The sequence below is a fragment of the Triturus cristatus genome, chromosome 8, assembly GCF_964204655.1.
Source record: "Triturus cristatus chromosome 8, aTriCri1.1, whole genome shotgun sequence".
Lineage (NCBI taxonomy): Eukaryota > Metazoa > Chordata > Amphibia > Caudata > Salamandridae > Triturus > Triturus cristatus.
The window spans coordinates 1,669,522,985-1,669,547,290 of NC_140591.1; the positions used below are offsets into that span (position 1 = coordinate 1,669,522,985).

The 24,306-nt window shown below is 43.6% G+C and overlaps 1 protein-coding gene across 1 annotated transcript; it reads right to left on the bottom strand.

The window, feature by feature from the left end:
• Nucleotides 1-630: 630 nt before the first annotated feature.
• Nucleotides 631-22,510, bottom strand: LOC146808545 (vomeronasal type-2 receptor 1-like). Its single transcript, XM_085623993.1, has 4 exons — nucleotides 22,104-22,510; nucleotides 6,198-6,489; nucleotides 3,578-4,420; nucleotides 631-696 (listed from the first exon to the last, which is right to left on the bottom strand). The coding sequence occupies exons 1-4, from the start codon at nucleotides 22,508-22,510 to the stop codon at nucleotides 631-633; spliced, it is 1,608 nt and encodes a 535-aa protein (XP_085480119.1).
• Between the last annotated feature and the right edge of the window lie 1,796 nt (nucleotides 22,511-24,306).

Sequence of the window (24,306 nt, forward strand, 5' to 3'; positions counted from 1 at the left end):
ATGATGTGTTTTGGGCCATTTCCTGTCGCATGAATTAAGCCCACCCACTCAAGTGAGATACCATTTTTACTCTGAGATATGTGGATGCATACAATAGTGGACCGTTTGCTAATACCAATTGGATTTTGCTGCATTTGTGCCTTTAAAATGTAAGCCAGTGTGTAAGAAAGAAGGCATTTTGAAAAATACCATCTAAATAATTCATTCATAGGGGCATCAAGAAATTCAGAAATGTACAAATAACCAGAACTCCATATCATGTGCCCATTTCAGAAATACATATGTTTCATCGATAACCATTTTAACTCTACATAGCTCATCAAATGAGTTTCTCTTTACTCAGTATACAGTGATAAACTACTGTACGGTGCAGCTCAGGTGTTGGCTCTGAGCATCTTGGGTTCTTGGAGAACCTACAAACCCTGTATAACCCCAAAACCAGAAGGGTCTAGCTGGCATAATGGTATATTGCTTTTGTAAGTCAGCTATTGTCACAAGGAGTGACAGATGGACATTTTTCACAAATTACAGTTTTGTCCTACTGCATTTTCAGTATTTCTTTATATCAACAGTTATCTTCTTTGTAAAAACCTCTACACATATGACCCCGTGCTGAATTTGGAATTGTATCTATTTCTCGGAAATCTGCAGCTGTCCTGGATCACCCATGGGTTCCACACTGGTTTCTAGCACAAACTGGAAGTAGTTTTAGAACACAAAAATAGGAACAAATCGTCTCCCTCTGAAAAATGCAAAAACTGTGGTACAAACGTAGATTTTTTGATTCATCTCTGCATGTTCCTGATCGATAGAGAGGTGGCAATATTAGCACACCAAACTGTTTGTTGATGCTATTTTTAGAAGAAAAAAAACTAGAGACACTTTAATCTGGAGCAGTTTTTTCCTATTTTTTTTGGAAAGCGCAAGATAGAGCTATCTTTTACCAGTTCCTTCCAGGGAACTCTACAAACCCCTGGGTACCTTTAGAATACCCAGTATGTTGTGCAAAAAGGCTGCAAAACCTGGGGTGGATACCTTATGTGGAAAAACAGTTATGGAGAACTACCCCAAATAGCTCAAAAATTGAGCAGCTCTGGGGTAGGGGGAAGGCCCAGAAGTTAATCTGCTATCACAGTTTATAAATAATAATATTAAAAGGTAAGTCTATGGTTATAGTTGTAAGTGAAAAGCAAAGATTTACTATTATTGATTTCCACCAGATTAACAAATGTTTTGCTTCAGTTTTAGTTTACTTTATTAATGCAGATCAAACAAAAAAGTCTGTTTGGTATTTAAATGATCAACTCAAATTACGTTATGTGTTGGTTGAAACAAAAGTAATGCAATGCGTTGCAACGTATTGGTATGCGTTACTTTTCATCAAAAGGATGTTCATTGGGTGCTCTATGGGTGTTCCTGGTAATTCATTCATTAGTTTTAGGGGAAATCCACATCTACAAAGACATTTAGACATATTTTTGCACCAAAAGCGCATGCCTTCATGAGGCTGGCGTAACAAGAAGAAATATTTCCGTTTGAATGTGTGCTGCATTTTGCAGAACATATATATTCAGAGGAAATTGCCTTACATAATAGTTTTTTATAATCAGTAAGAGACCTCTTTCTGCACAAACATTTTCCTGACAATAATGCAGACATTATGGTGCAAGTATACCTGCATTGGCACATGGCTGCAGAAAGTGTGCCAGCACATGCAGAGAGTAGGGCTGTGCCAGGCCTTGTACATATGGTGCAGTTCTGGTCTCTCCAGTTCATACAACACACATTCCTCTCATTTATGGAAATTATTTCAATTCAACTTTATATATATATAATCTTATTAGTACCATGGGAGCACCATCATACCATAATGGGTAAATAACCCTATTTTGGCGGTGATTAACCAGCACCATGGGAGTACGGTGGGACCTATCTAATATTTTTTTACATGAAAAAAATTATACCGCAGCCTCCCTCTCAAAAGGGTGTGTGAAAATGCATCAGAGTAATCCTGAGGGATTTAAACACACCTAAGCGGGTTTCAATGGGCTTCAGTCTGCTTTGCTGTCTAAAGAAACTGGCCTGTCCGTAATAATTACATGCAGAGCAAGGACCATGAGGAGCAGCGGATTTCCACTCATGTCTGGTTGATTGGCCACAAGAGACCACCTACTTGCAAAGGGTTTAAGACATTGCAAATGCTGAGCTTAATAGAGGTTTGCAGGTCAAGAGTAAGTGGGCTGTCTGTCAAGAGTTGTACACAGGGCAAAGGCTGTGTTTAGTAGGCTTATGGCCACCTGAGGGAGCTTGGGTGACTGGAGTTAGTAGGCTCTCTGTGAAAAGTTCTGGACAGGGCGAAGGATTTGTGGGGAGGGGCTTGACCACCTAAGAACACTTTGGTGTCTGGAGGCAATGGGCTCTTCATAAAGCCTTTTCTACAGAGCCAAGGCTGGGTGTAGTTTGGGCTTGGCCACATAAGGGGGTCGGTGTCTGGAGGAAGTGGGCTCTCCGGAACAATTCTGCACAGGGTGAAGGTTGTGCTTAGTAGGCACTTTACCAACAAAGGAGACTTGGGTGTCTGGAGGGAGTGGACTTTTCATGAATACTTCTGTACAATGCGATGGCTGTGCATTACAGTGGCTTGGTCACTCATGTCTCATTGATTGTAAATAAGATGCCGCCCAACTGCAAAGGATCCAGTACAGAGCTAAGAATGTGCGTTGTAGGAGTTTAGCCACCTGATGGGGCTTGAGTGTCTGGAGGGAGTGGACTGTTCATCGTTTATGCCCACAGGACTTTTTGCATCGGGAGTCAGTGTGCATCACGGGTGATCCAGCAAGATGGTGGGCACTCTTTGACCCCCCCATAACTAGAAGTGGATCAGGGTACAACTGCTCTCCCCCTTTACAGTTTCATTTATGTTTTACTTTAACAACAAGGGGACTTACTCCCTATGGGCATATTATCAAGGACGGTGTTAAAAGTTATCGCCGGTTTAGCTGCAGAAAACTGCCGCTAAAGCGGTGATAATGAGCTTGATAATATGCCCTAGAGAATTCCAATAGAAGTCCATATTCTATTGGAACTCTCCAGGGCATATTATCAAGCCCATTATCGCTGCTTTAGCGGCAGTTTGCTGCTGCTAAACCGGCAATAATTTTAACGCCGTTCTTGATAATATGCCCCCAAGTTTCCTATGAGAAACAGCACAGGGATAACTTGTTTTGGGTTCCTTTTTCACAGGCCCCCACTTTGTAGAGCACACTGAAACTTTCCAGGATGGTGGATGAGCTACTTTTTTGGAACGTTTCGTGAAGATTGTTCAAACGGTGCCAAAGATATTAGTGAAACAAAAATGTGAGAATTTTCACTGATAGTAAACTGACACTTAATTCAAAAATTGAGTTTTTTTACTAAAGCTAGGATGCCAAGAATTAGATTTCAAGCAAAAACGTAATAATGCTGCAGTTAAAAGACCCATCAATATGAACAAATAGCATGCGTCACATAAGCCATAAAACTGAGACATTAAGACAATCATGACCTATTGCGATAGATACGCTTATCACTCATTTACCTGCCAAGGTGGAAAGTTATTGATATCAGCACAATCACTATTAATGAACGGTCCTTGTCCAGGTTTACAGGATATCAATGAGTTCATAGCATGGGCAAGGGCATAAACTGCAAGATAGGTATGGAAGGAGACTCTGAGATCATAAACTTCAAAAAGAAAAGCAGCCATTTTATCTAAAGTCTGGTTCTCTGAGCAAGAAACCTGGATTCCACTGTGCTCCATCGCCGTCATTTTCTCAGTTGTGTTAGATCCTGGCCACTTGCAGTTGAAAGCTTTCTCCCAGAAAAGTTTAACAAATTGATCATTGGAATCTTGCAATGGATTAAGGTGGGAAAGAAACCACTCAAATCCGGGCATCTTTGAGAAACGGAGGGCTAGTTGTAGAGATCCATTTAAGAGTGTCCAGGTGTGCCTGGGGAAGAGTGCATGAGAAAATGTAAAGGATGCAGAGAAGACAAAGACTTTATCCGTCACACTCAGTGCAAAGAAGACCTCCATGACCTTCTTTAGATGGGGCTCAGGGCAGTGAACAATGATTACTTTCACATTATGTCTCTTGGCAATTTCCACAACATTGGTGATCTTGGCTGTAGAGTAGCTTAGATGGACTTTTTCCATGAATGCAACACAACCTCCGTTCTTCTCAATCAATCCTTTTAAGGATTGTCCCCCCAACATTCCCAGCTCATCGTCAGAGAGGATCATCCCAATCCATGTCCATCTGAAGAATCTAATTAACTGTGCTAAGGCCTTCATCTGGAAGGTGTTGCTTGGCACTGTACGTAGAAAAGATGGAAACTGTAGCTTGTCGCTCAGCGTGGAGACCATTGATCCATAGCTGATCTGTAGTAAAAGGGATTTTAAGAAGATTTGATTTAATTTCACACAATCAGTTTCTAGCAGTATGCATGAATTAAACTGCCCTCTACCCCCCAAAACCACTCTGGTTATTCCGGTATACAGCTCGAACAGTGAAGTCCTGGCAAAATCCCATGATTAGAGATGCAATCTGCTTCTGTTTATCCTACCTTGGTTTGTTGACCTGAGCCTAGGAAGACATTTTATAATTTTGAGTTTTTTACTTATGTGAATTTAGTGAGACCTACCAGCCCAGCCTTGTCAGGACTCCAACTTCTTTACTGTTTCCAGGCTCTTTGTACCTAGGTTAGTGGAAGATCTTTGAATGAAAAACATTGGGGTTCCGTTTACTAAAGTGTGGCAGGGGCTTCCACAAAATTATGCAGTTTCACACTAAGCTCCTGGGCCTTTAATTGATGCTTTGTCACTGCACTGAGGCATACCAGCAGGCCCAGAAGACATTAGTAGATGATGGTTTTGGTATTGTCCTCTATGAGATTTCATCCCTCTATTTCCTAACTAGACAGATGGCATTGTCCTGATGACCAGCCCTATGTTCTTTACAGAATACGTTAATCTGGCCTGATTGCTAACCTAACCTGGGCTAACTTCAGGTCCAACGTTGACTCACATGTGAAATATTCTGAAGAATAACTGTGCAAAAGTTAGTTAAAAAGACACAAAATCTACTAAATTGACAGGGGTAATTGGCCCCTCACCAGAAAAAGACTTCTGGCAGGGGACACTAAAGTGGGGCTCCAACTTGGGCTATGATAGCTCTGTTCACAGAACAGCACTGACATGCAGTAGGAACTTGTGTAGACTTTACAAATCAAGCCATGTGCTCTGACACTTTTGGGGGCTGATTACAATGGCAGTCAGTCGGCCCTCTGGACACCATTGCAGCAGTATAGGAGAAGGGCAATGGATGGAGCTGGTGAGCAGGGGCACTGGTGAGCTGGTGAGCAGAGGAGAGCTCCGTACAGCTGAGACAGGGAATCACCGTTTTTTCATTTTGGTTGCCTGGAACTTTGAGATAGTTGTGCTGTCACATGGCTTGTCCCCAAAATATGAAGCATGTCACTTTGATGAACAGCTGGCTGTGAAACAGTATGATTTTAACATGATTGGCTTAGGAGAGGTCACCTCCAGAACCATGGATCTGAAGAGGAGAGAGAGCGTTCCATCTCTACTGAAGAATTCAAGGACACCTTCTATAGTACTGGTGAGTGGTATCTCCAGCCCATTCTAGAAATTCTCTCTCACACTTTTTGGTTGAAGTCTGGAAATGCCAGAGACCTGTTTGGCTTAAGAAATGTTCAATGAATGGAGGTAACATGAGAACCTAAGGCAAAGGCAGCTGTTGCCTGACTGAAATAATTCTGCTCCCTGGGGAACCTCCCTCTTGGAGAAACAGGTGTAGAAGTAGCTAATTCTTTATCTTAGAGTATGTTTGACGAGGTCATGATTTATGGTGACAAAAGCCAACGGCAAGTCCAGCAGTCACTGGAGCCCGTTTTCATTTGTATCCCCAAGTTATAGTGTTGTAGATTTGGTGTTGTATAGCTTAGTTTGAAACTATTTTGACATTTCCCTTACAAATATTTGGCTTCTTAGAAGGTCTGCACTTGACCATCCATATAGTTTTCTACAAAAGGGGTCTCTGTAGTGATCTGCAAGTCCTCTGTAGTCCTCTGTTTGGGTTGAATCAGCCACCATTAATTCTATCGAGTCATAATTATGTATTCAGCTGCCTGCTTACCACTGGGAAATGAAAAGGTCCTGCAATTCTGGCTAGTGGAATAGATGTGGATGACAGCATTTCTCCAACAAATCCTACTGGCATTGATTTTAAATTGCAGTTGTACCCCGGCATTGGGTCAGATTTCCCTGACAGCACTTGTAAGAGCCCATGAATGGCTCTATTTTGAGATGTGCAGGAATCTAAGATCCGGAAACCCAAAGTAATGTTTGATAACAGGTCGGCCTTGTGATTAATTTCCTCAATGGCAAAAAGCATGGCCAGCAGGTCCCGGTAATATCGAATGGTAAACCTGTGGGGCAAAAAAAGTATGTGATTGATGATATCAGGTAATGGAAAATATTTTGATTCATACACAGGCAAATTGAATATCTATAACATACACAACAGACATTGAGACAAAGACCACAGTGTGATGTTAGGTTGCTACAGATGTGGCTGTTGGGCAGTTTGAGTGGGAAGACTAAAGTGTCTTCCTGAGATGTGCACACATCATGGTCTTTGGTGTAATGGATCTTGTGTTCATCTATTGTGAATGTTACACCTATTGAATGTAAACTGGCCAATCAACACTTTCATTCATTTTATTTTCAACAACAGTTTCATATCAGTATGTATCACTATGTGAAAGGTAGACCCCATATTTTGCTGGGAAGTGAAAAACAAAATCTCTCAATTAACATTTTGGGGATTGCTTTCTGCATACACAGTAGTGTTAATAATCTGTCAACATGTGTGGGATTGCTTTCTACATACACATTAGTGTAACTGTAGAGGCACAAAGTCATGGCAAACAGAAAGTAGTTGTGCTGCTGAAAACACTTGAATAAAGGGGTTTCTTGTTGGCAGAGTATACACCCTATTCAAGCAGGAGCGACAAACCTAGTCAGGGTAAGTCAGAAACAGAGCAAACCCTAACCCTGCTCATCCTTTGGTATTCTGGCACAGAGCAGGCTGGCTTAACTTAAGAGGCAATGTGTAAAGTATTTGTGCAATACAGCAAAACTTAACAAAGTGAAAACACCACAAAAAGACTCCACACCAGTTTAGAAAAATAGATTAGCATATTCTGAACAAAACAAGACAAAAAAGACAAAACTCCAAAAAGTAGAAGTCAAGAATTTTAAAATAATTAGTGTGAAAATAGCAGTTAGAAGTAAATAGTACTTATAGGGGTAAACAGGGTCAAGCTGGACCAGGACAAATTCAAGAGTTTAGGCAACCTATGACGGAACATTGGCCGGCTACAGGACACACGCAGGGCCCGCTTGCAAAGTACCTTAATCCCTTGTCACAGAACGAAATGCGAGTACAATGCATCAATGCTCTCCGTGCAGTTCAGGTTGTGCCCGGATTTCTCCATGCAATAGTGGTGATGAGTCAGTGCTCTGGACAAAGTGCAGATTCTGGAATGTGGCGGCTCCGAAGGCAAAGCGCTGGCTTATTTCTTGCTGGAGGCGATGCGGGATCTTCTCCACACTGTTGCCGGGATGCATTGGTTCCTGAGGCGGTCATTCAGGAGGTGATGCAGCAGTGCCAAGTGTGGTGTGCTGGTCCCAGACCTCTCAGCAGTGATGTAGTGTTGATCCATATCTTGCAGCAGGCAATGCGTTTGTTCTGATTGGCACTACAATATGGATGCACAGGTTCTTGTCAGATGCAGCACTTTAAGCTCATTTTCAAGGGGTTTGCACTGTATTAGCACCACTTGGCAGAGCAAGACTTAAGGCAAGTAAAGTCCAAATGCTGTGTTGAAGATGAAAGACGAAGTCTTTGATATCCCTGAGACTTCAGCAACAGGAGGCATGCCAACATGCCTTTGGGTAAACTTGTATTCATGGATGCAGAGAACAGATACAGTCCTTCTCACTTCCATCATGGCAATCAGCAGGCAGCAGGCCAATACAGCAAAACATTTTTAGCAAAGTGGAAGTCCCTTCTACAGCACAGCAGCTCTTCTTTCTGGAACAATGTCCTTCGTTACAGCAGTGTTTTCAGTTGGTGGGGTAAGAGCCCAGTGCTTATACACCATTTGGCCTTTGAAGTAGGGAGACTTCAAGGAACTGCTTTAAAGTGCACAAGACCCTGCCTTTCCTGCCCTGGCTCCTGATTCACTCTAGGAGGGTATGCAATCCTTTGTGTGGGGCCAGGACCCATCCCTCTCAGGTGCAGAGTGCCAGCTCCACCCTTCCCTCCTGCTTAGGATGATCCATCAACATGCAGATGACTAGGCAGTCACTCCTACCCTTTCTTTGTGTGTGGCTGTCCAGGGGGAATGCAGGAAGCCAGCTGTTACCCACCCCAGACAAGTATTTCTGCGACAGGCAGAAAAGCCCCAAACAGTTTAAGTAAGAAACTGCCAACTTTCTGAAAGTGACATTTTCAGAACTACAATTTAAAAACCAACTTCACCATAAGTTGTATTTTTAAATTGTGATTCCAGAGACACTAAATTTGATTACCCTATATTTTCACAATTGGAAACTGTAATTAGAAAATGTAATAAGTTAGTCCCACTGTTATACTATGGAAGAGATAGGGCATGCAGTAGTGAAAAGCAAATGTAGGAGTTTTTCACTACCAAGACATGTAAAGCTTAAAAGTATATGTCCCACTTTTTAAGGACACTGCAGCCTGCCCTTTGGGTGACCTATATGTAATAAATAAAGAAGGTTTTGGCCTGGCAAGTAGGTTAACTTGCCAGGTCAACATGGCAGTTTAAAACTGCACACACACATAATTGGCAACATTTGAAAAACATTTCCATTGACACTTTGCAGCACTGACTCTTCGAAAGCCTCATATAATTTTATCATCTTGAGAGATCTGTGGGGACATCCCAGAAATGAGCATAGCATACGTAACCAAAAGACGTGTGAACCACAAGACTGGGTAAATATTTATAAGGCAGTGTCCTTATGTTGGCCATTCAGGGTTGACCAAATGATTGCATGTGTTTTTTGTCACCGCATACATAACTGCTGTCCAGCACAGTGTATAGACCTGATTGCAAGTGGCTAGGTGAATTGATATCCCACTGCCACACTGTGGATTGCAATTAAAAGGGCTGGGAGTGCAATTGCCCGGACTGTCCCAGGATAGTGAAATACCCAGGACAGTCTCCAACTTGCCAGGACTGTCCCGGCAAAAACGGAACAGTTGGCAGCTATGCACACAGGCTCTGCAATGGCAGGCCTGAGACATGTTTAAAGTGCTACTTATGTGGGTTATACAATCAGTGCTGCAGACCTACTAGTAGCATTTAATTTAAAGACCCTCTACTTAGGCAGTTCATTTTACTAAGGACATATAAGTAAGTAAGTAAGTAAAATTTTATTGTGTATGGTTAATCAAAACCTTTACAAAAGAGTAAAATTCAATAGAACTTATTCCATTTAAATAAATAATTAAGAAAGCATTTACAGAATGATGACTTTTTTTGTTTTTTTTGTTGGAGGAATAAAGTCCAACTTTCATTATCTATCTTCAAAGTCTATCTTCAAAGTCATTTATTCCAATAAGACTTTAGGTTTTGCCCAATAGGTCACCTCTTTTTTCATTTTTCAGCAGAAGGAGACTCGCTTTCTGAAAAAATCTAGTGGCCCTGCAAGCTGTCTGCAGCTGTTGGCTGTTCAATACTAACATGGCTGCCGATCGACATGTTCTGATTTGGAAAAGGCGGAATGACTGTAGGAGATAATACCGTCTCAATTTACTCAAAAGGGGACAGATGCACAGAACATGAATCAAGGTTTCTTCAGAGAGACCACAAAGCCTGCACAGCGCTGTTGGCCATGTTTGCTGCCATGTCGGGATCTGATCTATTGTGGTGTAGGTTCCCAGCCGTACTAAGGACATATAAGTAAATTAAATACACCAATTTTGGATAGACCAATATTGACATGTTTAAGTTTAACAGCACATGCACTTTAGCACTTTAGCACTTGTTATCAGTGGTAAAGTGCTCTGAGTCCTAAAACCAGCGTAATCAATGTCAGCACAGCAGTCAAAAACAGGAGGTCAGAAGGCAGAAAGTGAGGAGAAGCCATGCCAAGGATGCCAGGGCTAACAATTCCTAACTACCAGAATTTCTATCAGTAATTCACTGACACTTGACTGACCCACCTCCCCCAAAAGTACTGTGGCCATTTGGTCACACAGAGCTGTAAAAAAAAACTACAAATAAATAAATTCATACATCAAAGGTACCTCACTACTAGATATTTCATACAAAGGGCACTGACAAAAACTCCTTGAAAATAGCCACTTCTTCTAGTGCTCCATGTCTTAGTCTGCAGCTACATTTTTAGATGTGGCTCAAAGGCCACTTCATCAGCATCAAACACACACAAAATAACATTACATCTTCATGAATTATTCTGTCATTCACATGTTGCTTTCACCCACCTCAACATACACCACAGGATCAATGGGTCAAACTTCTTCAACCACTGGCTCTTTGGCACTGTGAATGCTGCCATTTCGCTTGATTACATTTGGGCACCCACCCAAAGAGAAGTGCCAAGGTTGGAGGCTCAATACTTTACTTTGCAAATGTTTTTTTTCTGTCCTTTCTATATCCATGTAATTATTCTTGCTTGTTTAAGCTATGACTTCAGGTTCCAGTAATTCAAGTCTAATAGTACCATGATATTCTACATCAATAAGAATGAAGCTATTGTAATGGAAAGTTTTAATTCTTTTAACGACACAGAGAAGAGGTTTATGCTGTTCTTTCCACATTTTATTCAACAGCAGCCATTAAATAAACAACAGCAAAATACTTAATTTCCCATAACCCTTAGGAAAAAGTTGAACAGTTCAGCCATATGCATTGTCCAATCAGATGAGTCCAGGACCCCTCCGTAGTTCCTTGCTGATGTTACCACCTCCTCTTCCTTTCTGTGACTGCAGATGGATAGTGACACCTTTATTCCTGCTTCGAGCCATCAGATCCTAGAGATAACTCCTCCAACTTGTCCGGCAGAGGTCAACAATGACACAAATGCAAAGAAGAACTTCATGAAACCAATTAACCAAAGAGAGTAATTTATATACCCACCTTTACATAACCTGTTGTTTCCAAAAGCGGGAGAGTATCAACATGGGTGGGTTTATCCCCGCCTCCGTGTTCTTAATAGAATTGAAGCTTTTTATTATGATAGCTAGGACATGTTTAATTCTATTAAGACTGGAGGCAAGGATTATGCTGGTTTAAAGCTTGACCACCAACAGCACTGGCTGTGACTGGCTTAAAAAAGAACCTCTTAAAAAATAGCATCTGAAAACCAATCCGCCGCATTAAGGATATCCTCCAGACTTAAAGGATATCCTCCAAGGTAGAATGCTTTTGACGCGATAGCTCCCCTGATGGAATGTGCTCCAAACGTCTTGGTATCAATGCCTGCTTCCTGCAATGCTCAATCGTCCCATCTGGCGATGGTAGGTGAAGAGACCACCCTGAATGGCTTCTTTAGGGCCACCAGTAACTATCTCTCCCTATGGGGACGGATGACCACCGTCAAAGCCTCATAAACTTTTATACATCTCACAGCACACAGCTTTGAGGAATCTGGAAAAGACGGGTAAGTAACCAACAAGAATTACATTTTGTATGTCATGATCTGTGAAAAGTGACCCCTTGCAGGGTTAAGTCCAGAGTTCTGACATCCAAGACACGTCTGCATAAGACCAGGCAGAGAAGAGAGCTAGCTTGGCCAAAAGCTCTTTTTGTGAGAGATACTTATTGCATTGCCAATACAATAACAAATTAAAGCCTACAAGACTGAATATCTGGGTTCTAGAGGAAGGGAAAAGCAGATGCCCAGCAAAAGCTTCCTCACCAGGGGATGTTCCCCAACTGGATAATCACATACCAGCGAATGGCCAGAGGATATCGCTGACCTGAAGGTAATGATTGCCCAAAAGCAAGTCCCTCCAATGCCAAAGAGGCAAGGACATTTTGGATTTGGGCAATTTCTGCCCCACAAGATCCAAACTCTGTTGGTGACACCAGACCAGCCATTGAGCCCACACCGACTTATAACGCTTCATGGTGATATCTGCCCATGCCTTGGAGATAGGGGTAGAGGGATTGAAACATCCTAAGAAAGTTCCAGAAGAACTGGATACCAGACTTGCGATTTCCAGGTCAGGGTCACCAGGACAATATCCACCCCCTGCCTCCATACTCGAGCTGAGAGGTGCATTATCATGACAATTGGACGGAAGGCATATCCCTGCTCCAGTTAACCATCCTGGAGGAAGGCATCCATTGCGGTCACCTCTGGGTCTGTCCGCTAACTGAAGTATCTCAGTAGTTGATGGGCCAGGTGTGACACAAAGAGGTCCACAGTAAATGGGCACCATCTGTTGCAGAGCATCTGGAACACCCATGCATGTAAGCACCAGAGACTCGTGTCCTTCTGGTGGAGGGACGCTAATCAGCCACCTGATTGGATGCTACTGGGAGATGCCTGCCGTCATCGAGATCTGATTCTCTAGGCAGTAATCCCAAAAATTTAGGCCAGCTCTGGCAGGTTCCTGGATCGAGTACCCCCGAAATAATTGATGTGGTGAACTGCTGCCACATTGCCCATCTTGAGGAGAAAACAACACTGTGCATGATCCTTGGTGCAACCGCAGACTGCGAAGGACTCTGTCAAGAGATTGAGGCAATTGATATGGGTGGACTTTTCTAGAGAGGACCATCTTCCTCCTGCAGAGTTGTCCCCACATCTCGCCCCCAGCCAGTGTCACTGGCATTGGATTTTATAACAAGATTCAGAAGGGATCTGAAAATTGCCCGGACATTCCATGCCTTCATATGGACCAACAACCTGTAGATCGCTGCTTGAGCCTCCTTCGACCAGTGAAGCACCTGAGAGTGCATGAGACCTGTTTTGTGGTAAACCCTTTCAAGCGCTTGAGGGCTGAATAATGAAGGGGCCCCGGAAAAACGGCTTGAATAGAGGACAAATGAAGTCTCACCACCATATTTGGCATTAGAAGGGGAGGGTTTGGCCGCCAAATGACATAATTCATGTTTTATCTTGGTCATTTTCCAGGAGGGAATGATGAGAGAGGCTTGGAGCCAGTCTACCACAAATCTCAGGAACACCAAGGGCTGAGAGAGCATGAGAACCGACTTTCGTTGTTTTATTAAGAATCCGATAGACTACAGGAGAGAGGCTGCCCCTTGTAGGTGCAGTGATAGATTCCAAGTGCACAGATCCATCAAGAGAATGCCATCCTAGCCTAGGAGATGATGAGATGACACCCGGGGCCCTGAGGAATTCCACCACCGGGCACATTACTTTTGTGGAGCACCACGGGGCAGACAACAGTGGGAAGTGAAGGGTAGTGAACTCAAATGCATCCCCCCACCACTGAAACTGGAGCCAGATATGGTGGCTTAGTGGACTAATGCATCCACTGCAGGGGCCTGTGTATGACCTAATGGTCACAGGTTCAAATCCCGGTGGGTCCACTCAGTCCTTCATCCATCTGAGGTCGATAACATGAGTACCATTAAGTTGGGTAACAATAAACATCTGTTGTTCATCACCTTAAAACCCATGGGTGACAAGTGCGCTTCTACAAATACACGTTTTATGTTATGGTGAGGGTAAATCAGGATGATCAGGCAGGTGTCCTTGTAGTTCAGATACTCCATCCAATCATTGGACTGAAGAAGATCCCTTAACAAATGTATACCTTCCATCTTGAAGTAGTGGAAGACGATCCACTCATTGAATTACTTCAGCTTGATTACTGGCCATTGGCTGCCATACCTCTTGTCCACGACAAAGAGATTGCTTATAAAACCCTGAATGAAGGAAGGTCTTCACTACCGCCCACTTGTGGAGAAGCTACTCTACTTCTATCTCCTCCAGTGTGGCGTTTGTATGCGAGAAGATCAAAGGGATAAAGGTCTAAGGGGCTTCTCTTAGACAGGGGGACCGTAGAACTCTATACTGAAGCCCTGTGCTGTTTGAAGGACTCATGCATCGGAGGTAAGGGCCTCCTAATTGTGAAAGAATTCTTGAAGTCTGCCCCACAAGAACTGCAGCGGAAAAACATGAACTTTCACCGTGATTGGTTTCTTGGTTGCCACTGCTATGGTATCCTCCTCTCTGGCCATGTGTAGTGGGTGAAGCCTCTGGTGTGATAAAAATTGCTGAACTTAGAGGTGTCCTGATATTGACCCCTCCTGGTAACGAGTCACCTGCCAGGGGCTGGATGCTGTGCACAGCTGGCCAAACACCCCCTGCTTCGACCAGGCACGGTGAAGCACCAAGGCGTGAAGATATGATTTATCAAAGCCTGGGCCTTGTCAACATAAGGTCTGCACAAATATGTCTAATTCCCAGACAAACAGGTCACCAAACAATCCTCCCTGGGCAATTGGAACTGCCTCAGCTGCAACAAGGTCGTCCAGTTTAGGGTTGATCTTTATGAGGAGCGACTGGCACCTCTCCATAGCGAGTGCACATTTTGTATTCCCCAGGAATATAATGGCCCACTCTGCCCCACTGGATAGCACTTCAGGGGAAATCAATGCTCTGAATGCCTTCTCATCTCTATGATGTCTAAAAAGTAGGTCAAGGGGCCTGAGATATCCAGGAGTTTATCCTGGCAAGCCCGCCAGGACCTGTCGATCCCCTTCTTGGGATTGTTCATGCACTTCCCCAAGAAGGTAGCCATGTGCTTGTCAGTTTCCGGGGTGAGCACTACCTTCTTACCTAGGTCTGGTCTTGGGCATTCTGTCCGCAGGCGGATGTGGATTCCCTTGTTGAGTGGCCTAGGAAGTCACCCCTCAATGTAGGCTGCGACTTTATCCGCAGTGATCCACTCCGAGGAGTGGGGTGCAATTGGTGCTCCAGATTTAACATATCGAAGGAGTCCTGGGGGCAATATTCAATTGTGTGTCTTTGTGTAGGTTGCGAGGTGAGGCACGTTATGGATGGGGCCCCGCCTCTTGCTCTGCATTGGAGCCTGAACAAGAGTCCGACTCTTGGGGTGTGGAGTGGGTGGAAGAGAGGGTAATGTGGCCCCAGAGGTTTGTAATCCCGGAGGTCCGGATTCGGAGTCGTCCAAAGGCAGAGACTGAGAGTCACACTTAACTGCAGCTTTACCATATCAGGGCTGCTCGTCTATCACCCCCCTGGTCTTTTGAAAACTTTTAGGGAAGCGATAATCAAGCTAGTCGGCATATTGTTGACCAAGACTGCTAACTTTAATATTGTGGGTATTTTAATATCTACCTGGAGTTTGGCCAAGACAGTGAGATCGGTAATTTTTGGGTGGATCTCACAGCTTGCCAGCTAGTGCACCTCCCTATGGCCTGGTCGGACCACTTTTTAATCCCTATGATGCTAAAGGGTGAAGTTCCACCATCGTGTTTTCACCCCATTCCTATTCTGAAAAACCCCTGGCATAAGCTGGACGCAAATCACTCTCAAGATCTGCTAATAACTCAGATGCCTCCACTGCCTTCTGACACAGAAGTAGCAAACAGCCTTTTCCATGAATGGCTCATGCATACTCTCGGCAAGTGCCAAATATATGTATAGTTTAAGAACACGTCAGTCCTTGGTTTAATGAGACTCAGACACCAGGAAAAAAATGCATGGTACTAGAACATGCCTGGAGATGTTCCTATGATCCTGCTTCAAGATGCAATATTGTTCAGCTATTAAGGCCTATCATAAACTCATTTGAAATTCTAGAGCCGACTCTACTTTGCAGATAACATTAAAAATAGTAGCAACCCAGCTAAAAGTATCTTCTCCCTTCTAAAGGACCTTAGAAAACTCTCTCCGGCAGGTGAACCCACCATTACCTCGAACACTCAGTGTGAGTATTTGGCCACCTTTTTTATTAGGAAGGTTGAGGGTATCTACAAAAATGTCCCCCCACTACTGGCAACGAAGGTCCTGAGACTGATTATTTTCCATGATCCCTCATTTCTTTGTTTTCCAGTATTATTCCATGTAGAATTGTGCACCCTTTACAAAAAAATCAAATCGGGCTCACCAGCTAACCCACTTAAATGTGACCAGTACTCAAAATTTCTACCACAGCTTTTACCCATTTTCTGTGAACTGGTAAATATGTCCTTGTCGTCAGCGGTGGTACCCGCTCCATGGAACACGCCAAGGATATCCCTATGTTTAAAAAAACTACTCTTGGTGTATCCGAGCCAGAAAACTTCTCTCCCATTTCCCAACTTCTCTTTGTAATAAAAATTACCGAATCGCACATCAACTCAATTTTAACCAAATTTGTGGAGTCCAATGAAACCTTTGACTAATCGCAGAATGGTTTTTAGAACCCACCACAGCACTGAATCTACTGCTACCAAATACTTGTGGGGCTCCCTGGATGAGGGTAACAGCTCAGATCTGATCCTACTCAACTTAAACACCACATTTGACACAGAATCACATGAGATCCTATTGTGACATCTACAGGAGATTGGTATTGGAGGTGCTGCCCTAACTTGGATTAATTCGTTTCTGTCTGAGAGGTCTTTTCAAGTGCCCCCCCTACTGCTCCCAGGTGCATAATGCACATTATGGAGTGCCGCACAGACCAGCTCTGAGCCCCACGCTTTCAACAAATACATACAACCCCTTGCAGTGGTAGCAAAAGATAGGGGGCTCTCTTTGGTTTCTTATGCTGATGATGCTCATCTTTTTCTCTAACCAGAACATGGTCAAGTTCCAGGATGAAATGGTGGCCATCGTGGATTGGATGGCGGCCAACTGCCTGCAGCTGAATGCTAACAAATCAGAGATCTTTCTTCTAAGAAAAGACACCCATATATGCAGTGATTGTTGGTGGCACCTCCATTGCCTACGGAGGCTGTAAAAGATCTGATTGTCTGGGTAGTTAGTACATTGACTTTTCAGGCATGAACAAAATCAGTGGCTGATACCTGTTTTGGGCTTTTATGAGGACTTCAGCCTCTGCTTGGGTTCTTTGATGCACAGACATGACAGATTATGATCCAGTTCACTATACTCGCTAGACTGGACTATTGTAATTCTCTTTACCTGGGTGCCATAAAGCAGGGCTCAATCGACTTCAGAGGGCACGAAATGCCACGGTGTGTACTCTATTTGCTCTTCCTAAATCCTGCTCAGTCTCCAACTCTATCCGCAAGCTGAATTGGCGTCCGGTGGAGAAAAGAATCTACTTTAAAACACTGTGTATTTCACACAGAATCCTTAACTCTCAAGCTCCCCCTATTCTAGCCTATCTACTACTCCCTTATGTCCCTTGCCTCATGCTACGCTCTGCAGATCAACACCTGGCATGCGTTCCTTGAGTTAGAAGAGCACGTGTGGGTGGTCAGTCGTTCCGTGCCCTGGCATCAGCGCTCCGGAACTCCATCCAGGCTGCCACCAGGAGTATGCATAAGCAATGGGCATTTAGAAAGGCAGTAAAGACCTGGCTATTTTTGGAATCATTCTTCTTCCTTGACTCCCTCCCTGTCTTTGCAACCTGAAACCAGTGCTGGGACTCCCCCTTGCCTTGTTTTCAGAGGTGTAGGTGGCAGTGCTGGTCTTCTATGTCCAGAGCCATCTTCCCACCATTCTGGCAGAAGGCGGCAGGCCTGGGTCCAGGTACGGACTCAAGGGTGTGCCAGGCAGTGTACCACTGCTCTTGGGTCTGGTGCACCTAGCAGCAGCTGATGCATTGGTGGTCTGATCTCCTGGACCGAGACCAGGAGCTGCTAGACCTGCTAGCGTTTGAGCTTGTGGGGCTCGGTTAGTAACTAATAATATTATTATTACTTGTGTTCTATGCTATTGGTATTATTCTTTTTTTCCAAATAGCAACCATGCTTCTCACACTCAGGTAAGTTAAGTTCATAAATATTATGTGATCGTTATTCTAGACAGGTCCTCGGTTCTATCTAATCAAACTTGTTAGTGCTCGATTGGGCTGTTAATGTATAAAGTAATGCAGATTAATTTGTCCTGTCACTAAGATTCGCGTAGTTAGATTAGTAATTTAGCATGTCCTCTCACTTCAGTTCTGAGAGCCTTTATTTTTTTGTAGCTTCTACAGTGTCAAGAAACCAGTTTCCAAGTGATGTGTATGGTATATGCATGCGTCCATCAACACATTGAAAGAAAAATGTAGAGTTAGTGAATTGGTCTGTCAAAGGGGGTTGAGAGATTGCGAATGAGATAAGAAGGAAACATCATTCAATGCAATTTATTAGTAATTCCAAAATCTAGTTAACTAAATTTGGAATAGGGCTAGGTAGGTATAGGAAATTTGTAATATGATAGGATGGTCCATGAAACTATTAATTGATCTGATATAGGTATGTTCAATGTTATTGCAATTGCTGTTTCTTACCAAAAATTATTATTGGAGAGATTATTTTATTTACCACCAATCTTTTTTTGTCTTAATGGCTTACATCAGCTTCCAGGGGCAAGAAGAATGCTGAAGTAGGTGAGAGAGCTGCTGGAGGAGCCTCCCAAGTTACTCTACTGTTGGCTCTGGGAGTGATTCCGATGGCGGAAGGACCGCCACTGCCAGCGTTGTGGTGGCGGGTCTTCCACCATCAGACAGGAATTTCCCCCCTGCCAAATTAGGTTGGCGGTGGGAATCTGACCGCGACCGTGGTGGGCGCAAAGACCGCCTGCCACAGATACGCCACAGGAAATCTGTCCAATTGCCTGGCGGAGCGGTCAGCATCCATAAAATGGTGGTGGTGCCTAGCAGGCACCGTCTGCCAAATTACAATGCTGCATACCCGCCAGCTGGTGTATGGTGGTCAAAATACCATTCACAGGCTGGCGGGGATTACATTTGGGGACCCGTTGCGAGGGGGGGCACTGGGGGTACCCATTGTATCCCCCTACATTTCCATGCACTAAGTGGAAGGCACTGCATGGGGCCTGCCTGCCAATGTCATACTATTCTCTCCTTCTAGTCTTTGCAGTTTGCAACTCTATTGAACCCTAAGGGCTCGGAGTGGGTGTGGGCTGGTGGATTTCCATTGTATATAGATTGAAGTGCCACAATCAACCACAGTTCTCTTGCCTGATTAGATGGAGTGAGGGCTGCATGGTTTTGTTTCCCAAGGTTCCATGTTGGTGGTAGTAGTAGCAAGCTAGCTCACTAACAGTGAAGGCATCAGAAGTGAGGTCCCATTCGCTCTTAGGCAAACTCAAACTGCCATTATTATATGCAAGCTTTAAAAATAATTGACTCAAGAAGAGATAAAATAGAGAAAATTTGATGAGCAATGCTAAATTGAATTATTCAGAACAATGGTGAGCTAATAAAAGTTACAAAATGAAGCGGACTCTAACTACAAAGTGGACAAGGGTAAGCTTTGACGCAATACAATGCCTAAATGATGACGCTCGCAATGATGTTCCTCTGAAAAGATCAAAAACTCTTTTTATGTGTGGGTGGGTAAGTAATACATATGGCCGATGTGGGCTACAGATCATCATACTGTACTGTGTTATTGCCCCATCAGCCCTGTGTGATCAATTTTTGGTGTAAATTATTAAGTCACACAATACACCAGCCCGGGGTAAGAGGGTTAGGGGTTTGATGAATGGATAGGTAGAGGAATTTTGGGAAAGGTTTGAGAAAGACAAACAACACACAAGGACAACATTACTGAGCAGCCGACCATCATACATCTGTTGTATGGGAGCAAAAGGAAACTAAGGAATGAGTACAGGTAAACCAAACCAAAAGGTCTGTCCGCCCCCCCAAGAGAGGCCCAAGTTACTTTTTATAGCTAAATGTTATGTGTTACCGAGGTTTGAAAGATAGCAAATATATTACAAATCAAATTATCTGTAGGAGTAAATTAAACACCATACACAGTTCTAAAGAATATTAAAAGAAAACTGTACACTGTATTGACAAATTGGGAGTTGCATCTGCATTTCTCTTGGACTGTCCGTAAATCTTAGGTACCTGGCAGAGGGGGTAGGTAAGGTAAGCGTGAGTGTTATGTTGCTTTTCCAGTATGGCGCAGGGTAAGAGGGCCTGCAGATTGAAAAACAAAAATGATACTGGAGAGTCAAGGAGAAAGAAGTTAAACTTCATAAGGAGTGTACCGAGAGGACTCAGAGCCAGTGCAAGAGAGAAGAGAAGAATCGTCGTTTTTGCAGTCATTCATTTTGTGCATGGTGCGTGAACAATTAGGTGAGGGCAATTTTACAACAACATTCACACAAAAGTGGCCACATGTAACTCGGTAGAGGGCTGATCAAATGCATAACTGTCACGATCATCAATTCATCATCATAAATAATAACAATAATATGTAGCCTATCAGCTCATGCAGATTGTGATGATCATTCATGACTAAATGTCTGAAATTAGTGCATATTCTTCTACAGGAGGACAGTAAGCTACTTACTTGATCTTCTTTCATGGGAAGTCCTGTACAGGGATGTTGATACGGTGCGCCAAACACAGGACCCTGAAAGAGCCACCATCAGCCATGGCCTTAACTATATTACTGCCATGGTCCATGGCAAAAAATCCAATCGTAAGCCCTCTTGGTTGCAGTAATTCAAAAAGCTTGTTGTTCAAGTCTTCCAAAATGTTTGCAGCAGTATGGGATGTCTCCATGGTGAACATGGCTACGTTTGCCTGCTTTTGAGCACCATTAAAAATGTCATCTGTGTCAACACCTACAGATATCTTTTCTCTAACCTCCACAAATGAGATCCAGTATGCAGTGATTCACATGTAATCAGTGGCTTGGCAACTGGTCCACATGTCTGTCATCAGGTAGATAGTGTGAACAGCACTCTGCTGCAAAGCTTGTCAAAGCAATTCCAGCACATCTGGCAAAATAGGGCCAGCTGGGAACCTTCCATTCTGGGCAGATGGCTGCCACAAATTCAATAAAACCCAACCCTTCCTCAAATGAAACAGGGAGGAGGTCCAGCACTAACATTTTAGCTAGCTTGGCATTGTACAAATGTACCTTTGGGTGGTTGCTTTCATACTGCCCCTCCCGCCTAAACATGCCAGGAATAGTATCCTGGAATTTTTTCTTTTCTTTTGCCACTGATGGAGGTGACTTCTTGAGAGAAGACGTTGATAGGCTCAATGTGTGTTTCTGCGGGGCAGTCATTGTACTGTCTTTCCTTGGTGTCTCGACCTGAGTCTTGTGCAATTGCGATGTTGCTAATGTGAATGATACTACTGCACTGCTGGTGACAGTGTTGCTTTGCCTAACAAAAATGTCTTCCTCTTCCTCACCTTCTACTGTGATAAAATCAGATTCCCTGCTCAGTCTTTCATCCCCTTCGCCACCTAAACTTACAGTTTTTTGGCCACTAAGGTACACCTCCCACTGGATCATATGGTGATTTCTCAAATGGGTTATTTGGCCCCCCGGTACCATAGTTTGTACCAAACTACCCCAACAAACACTTGCTCCACAAATAGAGCATATGGCAATGTTCACCTCCTTCTTGCTAACCGAAATGAAGTCCTAAACTGGGGAGTTCAACTTTCTGACGGTGGTTTCACTGCCAATGTCAGATAAGCTAGCATAGGTGGGAATGTTGATGTTTGACTGCCTGCAGTACCTACTTCTACTGAGGTGGTTGTGGATGTAGGTCGTGGTAGTGGTGGCGGTATCTTTGGTGCTACAACCCTCACAGCAAGTTCTGATGGGTTAGCATCGACTCCACTGGAGCTGGGTTAACATCCATGACGAATGGCTCGTCATCATTCTACTCCTACTTCATCTGCACCCATAAGTCTAAGGCTTTCAGGAACCTTCCTTTTTCCTAGCCTCATGTGGCATGTCTCACTCTCAGACCGAGGTGGGATTAAAGTGGGGTCCAGATCATCAGAGGGGGGGCTTGGAGAAAAAGATTATGCACTAACCTCCTTTCACTTGCTGGAGATCTACAATACAATGGATCTTCTGAAAGAGTAGCTTCCTCTACTTCCTCGGCATGAAGCTTAATCTCCTGAACTGCTCCTACTTCGAGATGAACTACTATTGGTGGTTGTGGCTGTTGTTGTTGTCCACTCCTCTTAGTTTCCTGCAACGATTGGGTACTACTTTGAGATAGAGATAAATCAACTTCAATGTCACTGCTCGTTGGGGTTGCCTTGATTAGACTGGCTGCCTCTGTGACAGACACGGGATTGGGCCTAGGTTTGGGTGGGTCCAGTGATGCAGAGGCACAATTTGTTTTCCTGAAAAAGGTTTGGATCAAAATACTAGTGGTGGTGAGCTCCTTCTTCTCACTGCCCCCTTTCATGGTAGCACCTTTCTTTAGTGCCATCTTGAATCTGTCAGTTAGCAGCGGCTTAGCTTCACAAGTTGAAGAGATGTCTGTGATGTGTGGTCACTCGTCACGTCGTGCACAGGCCTTCTGTCTGGCAGTACTGTGGGTGCTGTCTCTTGTGCACCTAAAAGCAAAGAAGCAAGAAGAACATCAGTGAAAAACTTGACATTATTGCAGGTCAAGTAGTAGCACAAAACAAGACACTGGTTACTTAAATTATCATAAATAATTAACAATACATTGTATCCATTCATAAAATGGAAAACCACGCCAACATAAACGTTCATGGTGTACACTCAGGAAGGATAAGGAAGAACATACATTCGTAACTGTTTGCTGTATGTGCATCATGTCAAGCTGGATGTGGTGCTCAGGGAGGTACAGCTGACAAATGGCAATGGAATAATCGTTAGACAATGGATGCTCTTCAGCACCTATAGCAGGCATGGGGTTGATTCATTGATGTCAGAAGTTATACAAATGGTTAAAAAAGCAACATATAAAAAAGAATAATAAGAAAAGAATTACAATTAAAAAAATTAAAATGTTTTAAATAAAAAATGTAAAATGGAAAATTTACAAATTAATTACACAAGTAAATAAGTGAATTTATTCTAAGCATATACTTTTAATGTATTTAACTGCTATCTCATTGCTCGACCATACATGCAAGCATATGGCAAGGGCCACTCTGGCTCGAGACACAAAATGCTGCCTGCCATTGCCACATGGACATCAACAACAACACTGAGCAAGAAGGCATGGAGAATAAAGAGAAGACATGCAGGCCCATGGCAAAAGCACACTGGATGCCTACACAAAATGCCCGCCAGCCACATGTTCACAATTAGCCTAGTCGCAACAACAAGCAATAAGGCTTGAAGAACAAAAAGAAGACAAGCACACCTATGGCAAAAGCACACTGGCTTGTTACATAAAATGGCTGCCACCACATGGTCACGACAACAAACAAGAACACATGGGCAACAAAGAGAAGACATGCAGGCCTATGGTAAAAGCACACTGGCTGCCTACACAAAATGGCCGCAAGCCACAGGGTCACAACAAAATGCAGGAGGTCTGGATAACAATGAGCACATGCAGGCCTATGGACACTGACCGTTGAAAAATGGCCCCTTGCCACATTGGGAACAACGACAAATGGCGGCCTATCGCAACTACACATAGACACTGGCCAGACAAAGTAAGCACGGTAAAGATTACACAGCATTAATTCAGCAATCTCAAAACTGTACTTAACAATGCAAAAAAAAATTGAAAGTTACAAAAGCTGTTTGCAGGAGAAAAAAAAGTGAAATAACACCAAAAATACTGTTTGTATTTTAATCCAAATCCATCCATAGACTAAATGTGTCAGTACCTTTAGCTGAACGTGCCTTTTCCACAGGAGCCGATGCTTGATCTCCACTCCTCCACTCCGCTACCGCGAACTAAAAGCTCACGAGCAGCAGAGAGGGGGAAAGGGGAATTGGACAGACAAGAGAGACTGCACTGCATCTTCTTCCTGGACTGGACTCGGAACTCCTTCCTCCCGACTCCTGTAATGAGAGTTAATCAGCAACCATTCTACAATAGACTGACTCTAAATGGGCAATTAGAAGTTTTTCTTTTTTACACTATTACCTGTCCTGACACAGTGGGCAGCTGCTCTCTGAACTCATTCTGCTGAGTACCTTCTAAGTGGAAGAGGGGCTGAACTGTAGACGTGTAGCAACTCCTGCAAATAGAATCACATGTAATCCCGGTTGTCAGAGACCCCACCCACCACTCTA

What these genes read in the sequence shown, in the direction of transcription:
- LOC146808545 (XM_085623993.1), bottom strand. Translation starts at nt 22,510, where the DNA reads ATGGCACTAAAGAAAGGTGCTACCATGAAAGGGGGCAGTGAGAAGAAG. An exon ending in TCTCCAGCAAGTGAAAGGAG is followed by an intron (nt 6,490 to 22,103) that starts GTTAGTGCATAA and finishes TTTGCCCCACAG; the next exon opens with GTTTACCATTCGATATTACC. An exon ending in ATAACTTTCCACCTTGGCAG is followed by an intron (nt 697 to 3,577) that starts GTAAATGAGTGA and finishes AACTACTTCCAG; the next exon opens with TTTGTGCTAGAAACCAGTGT.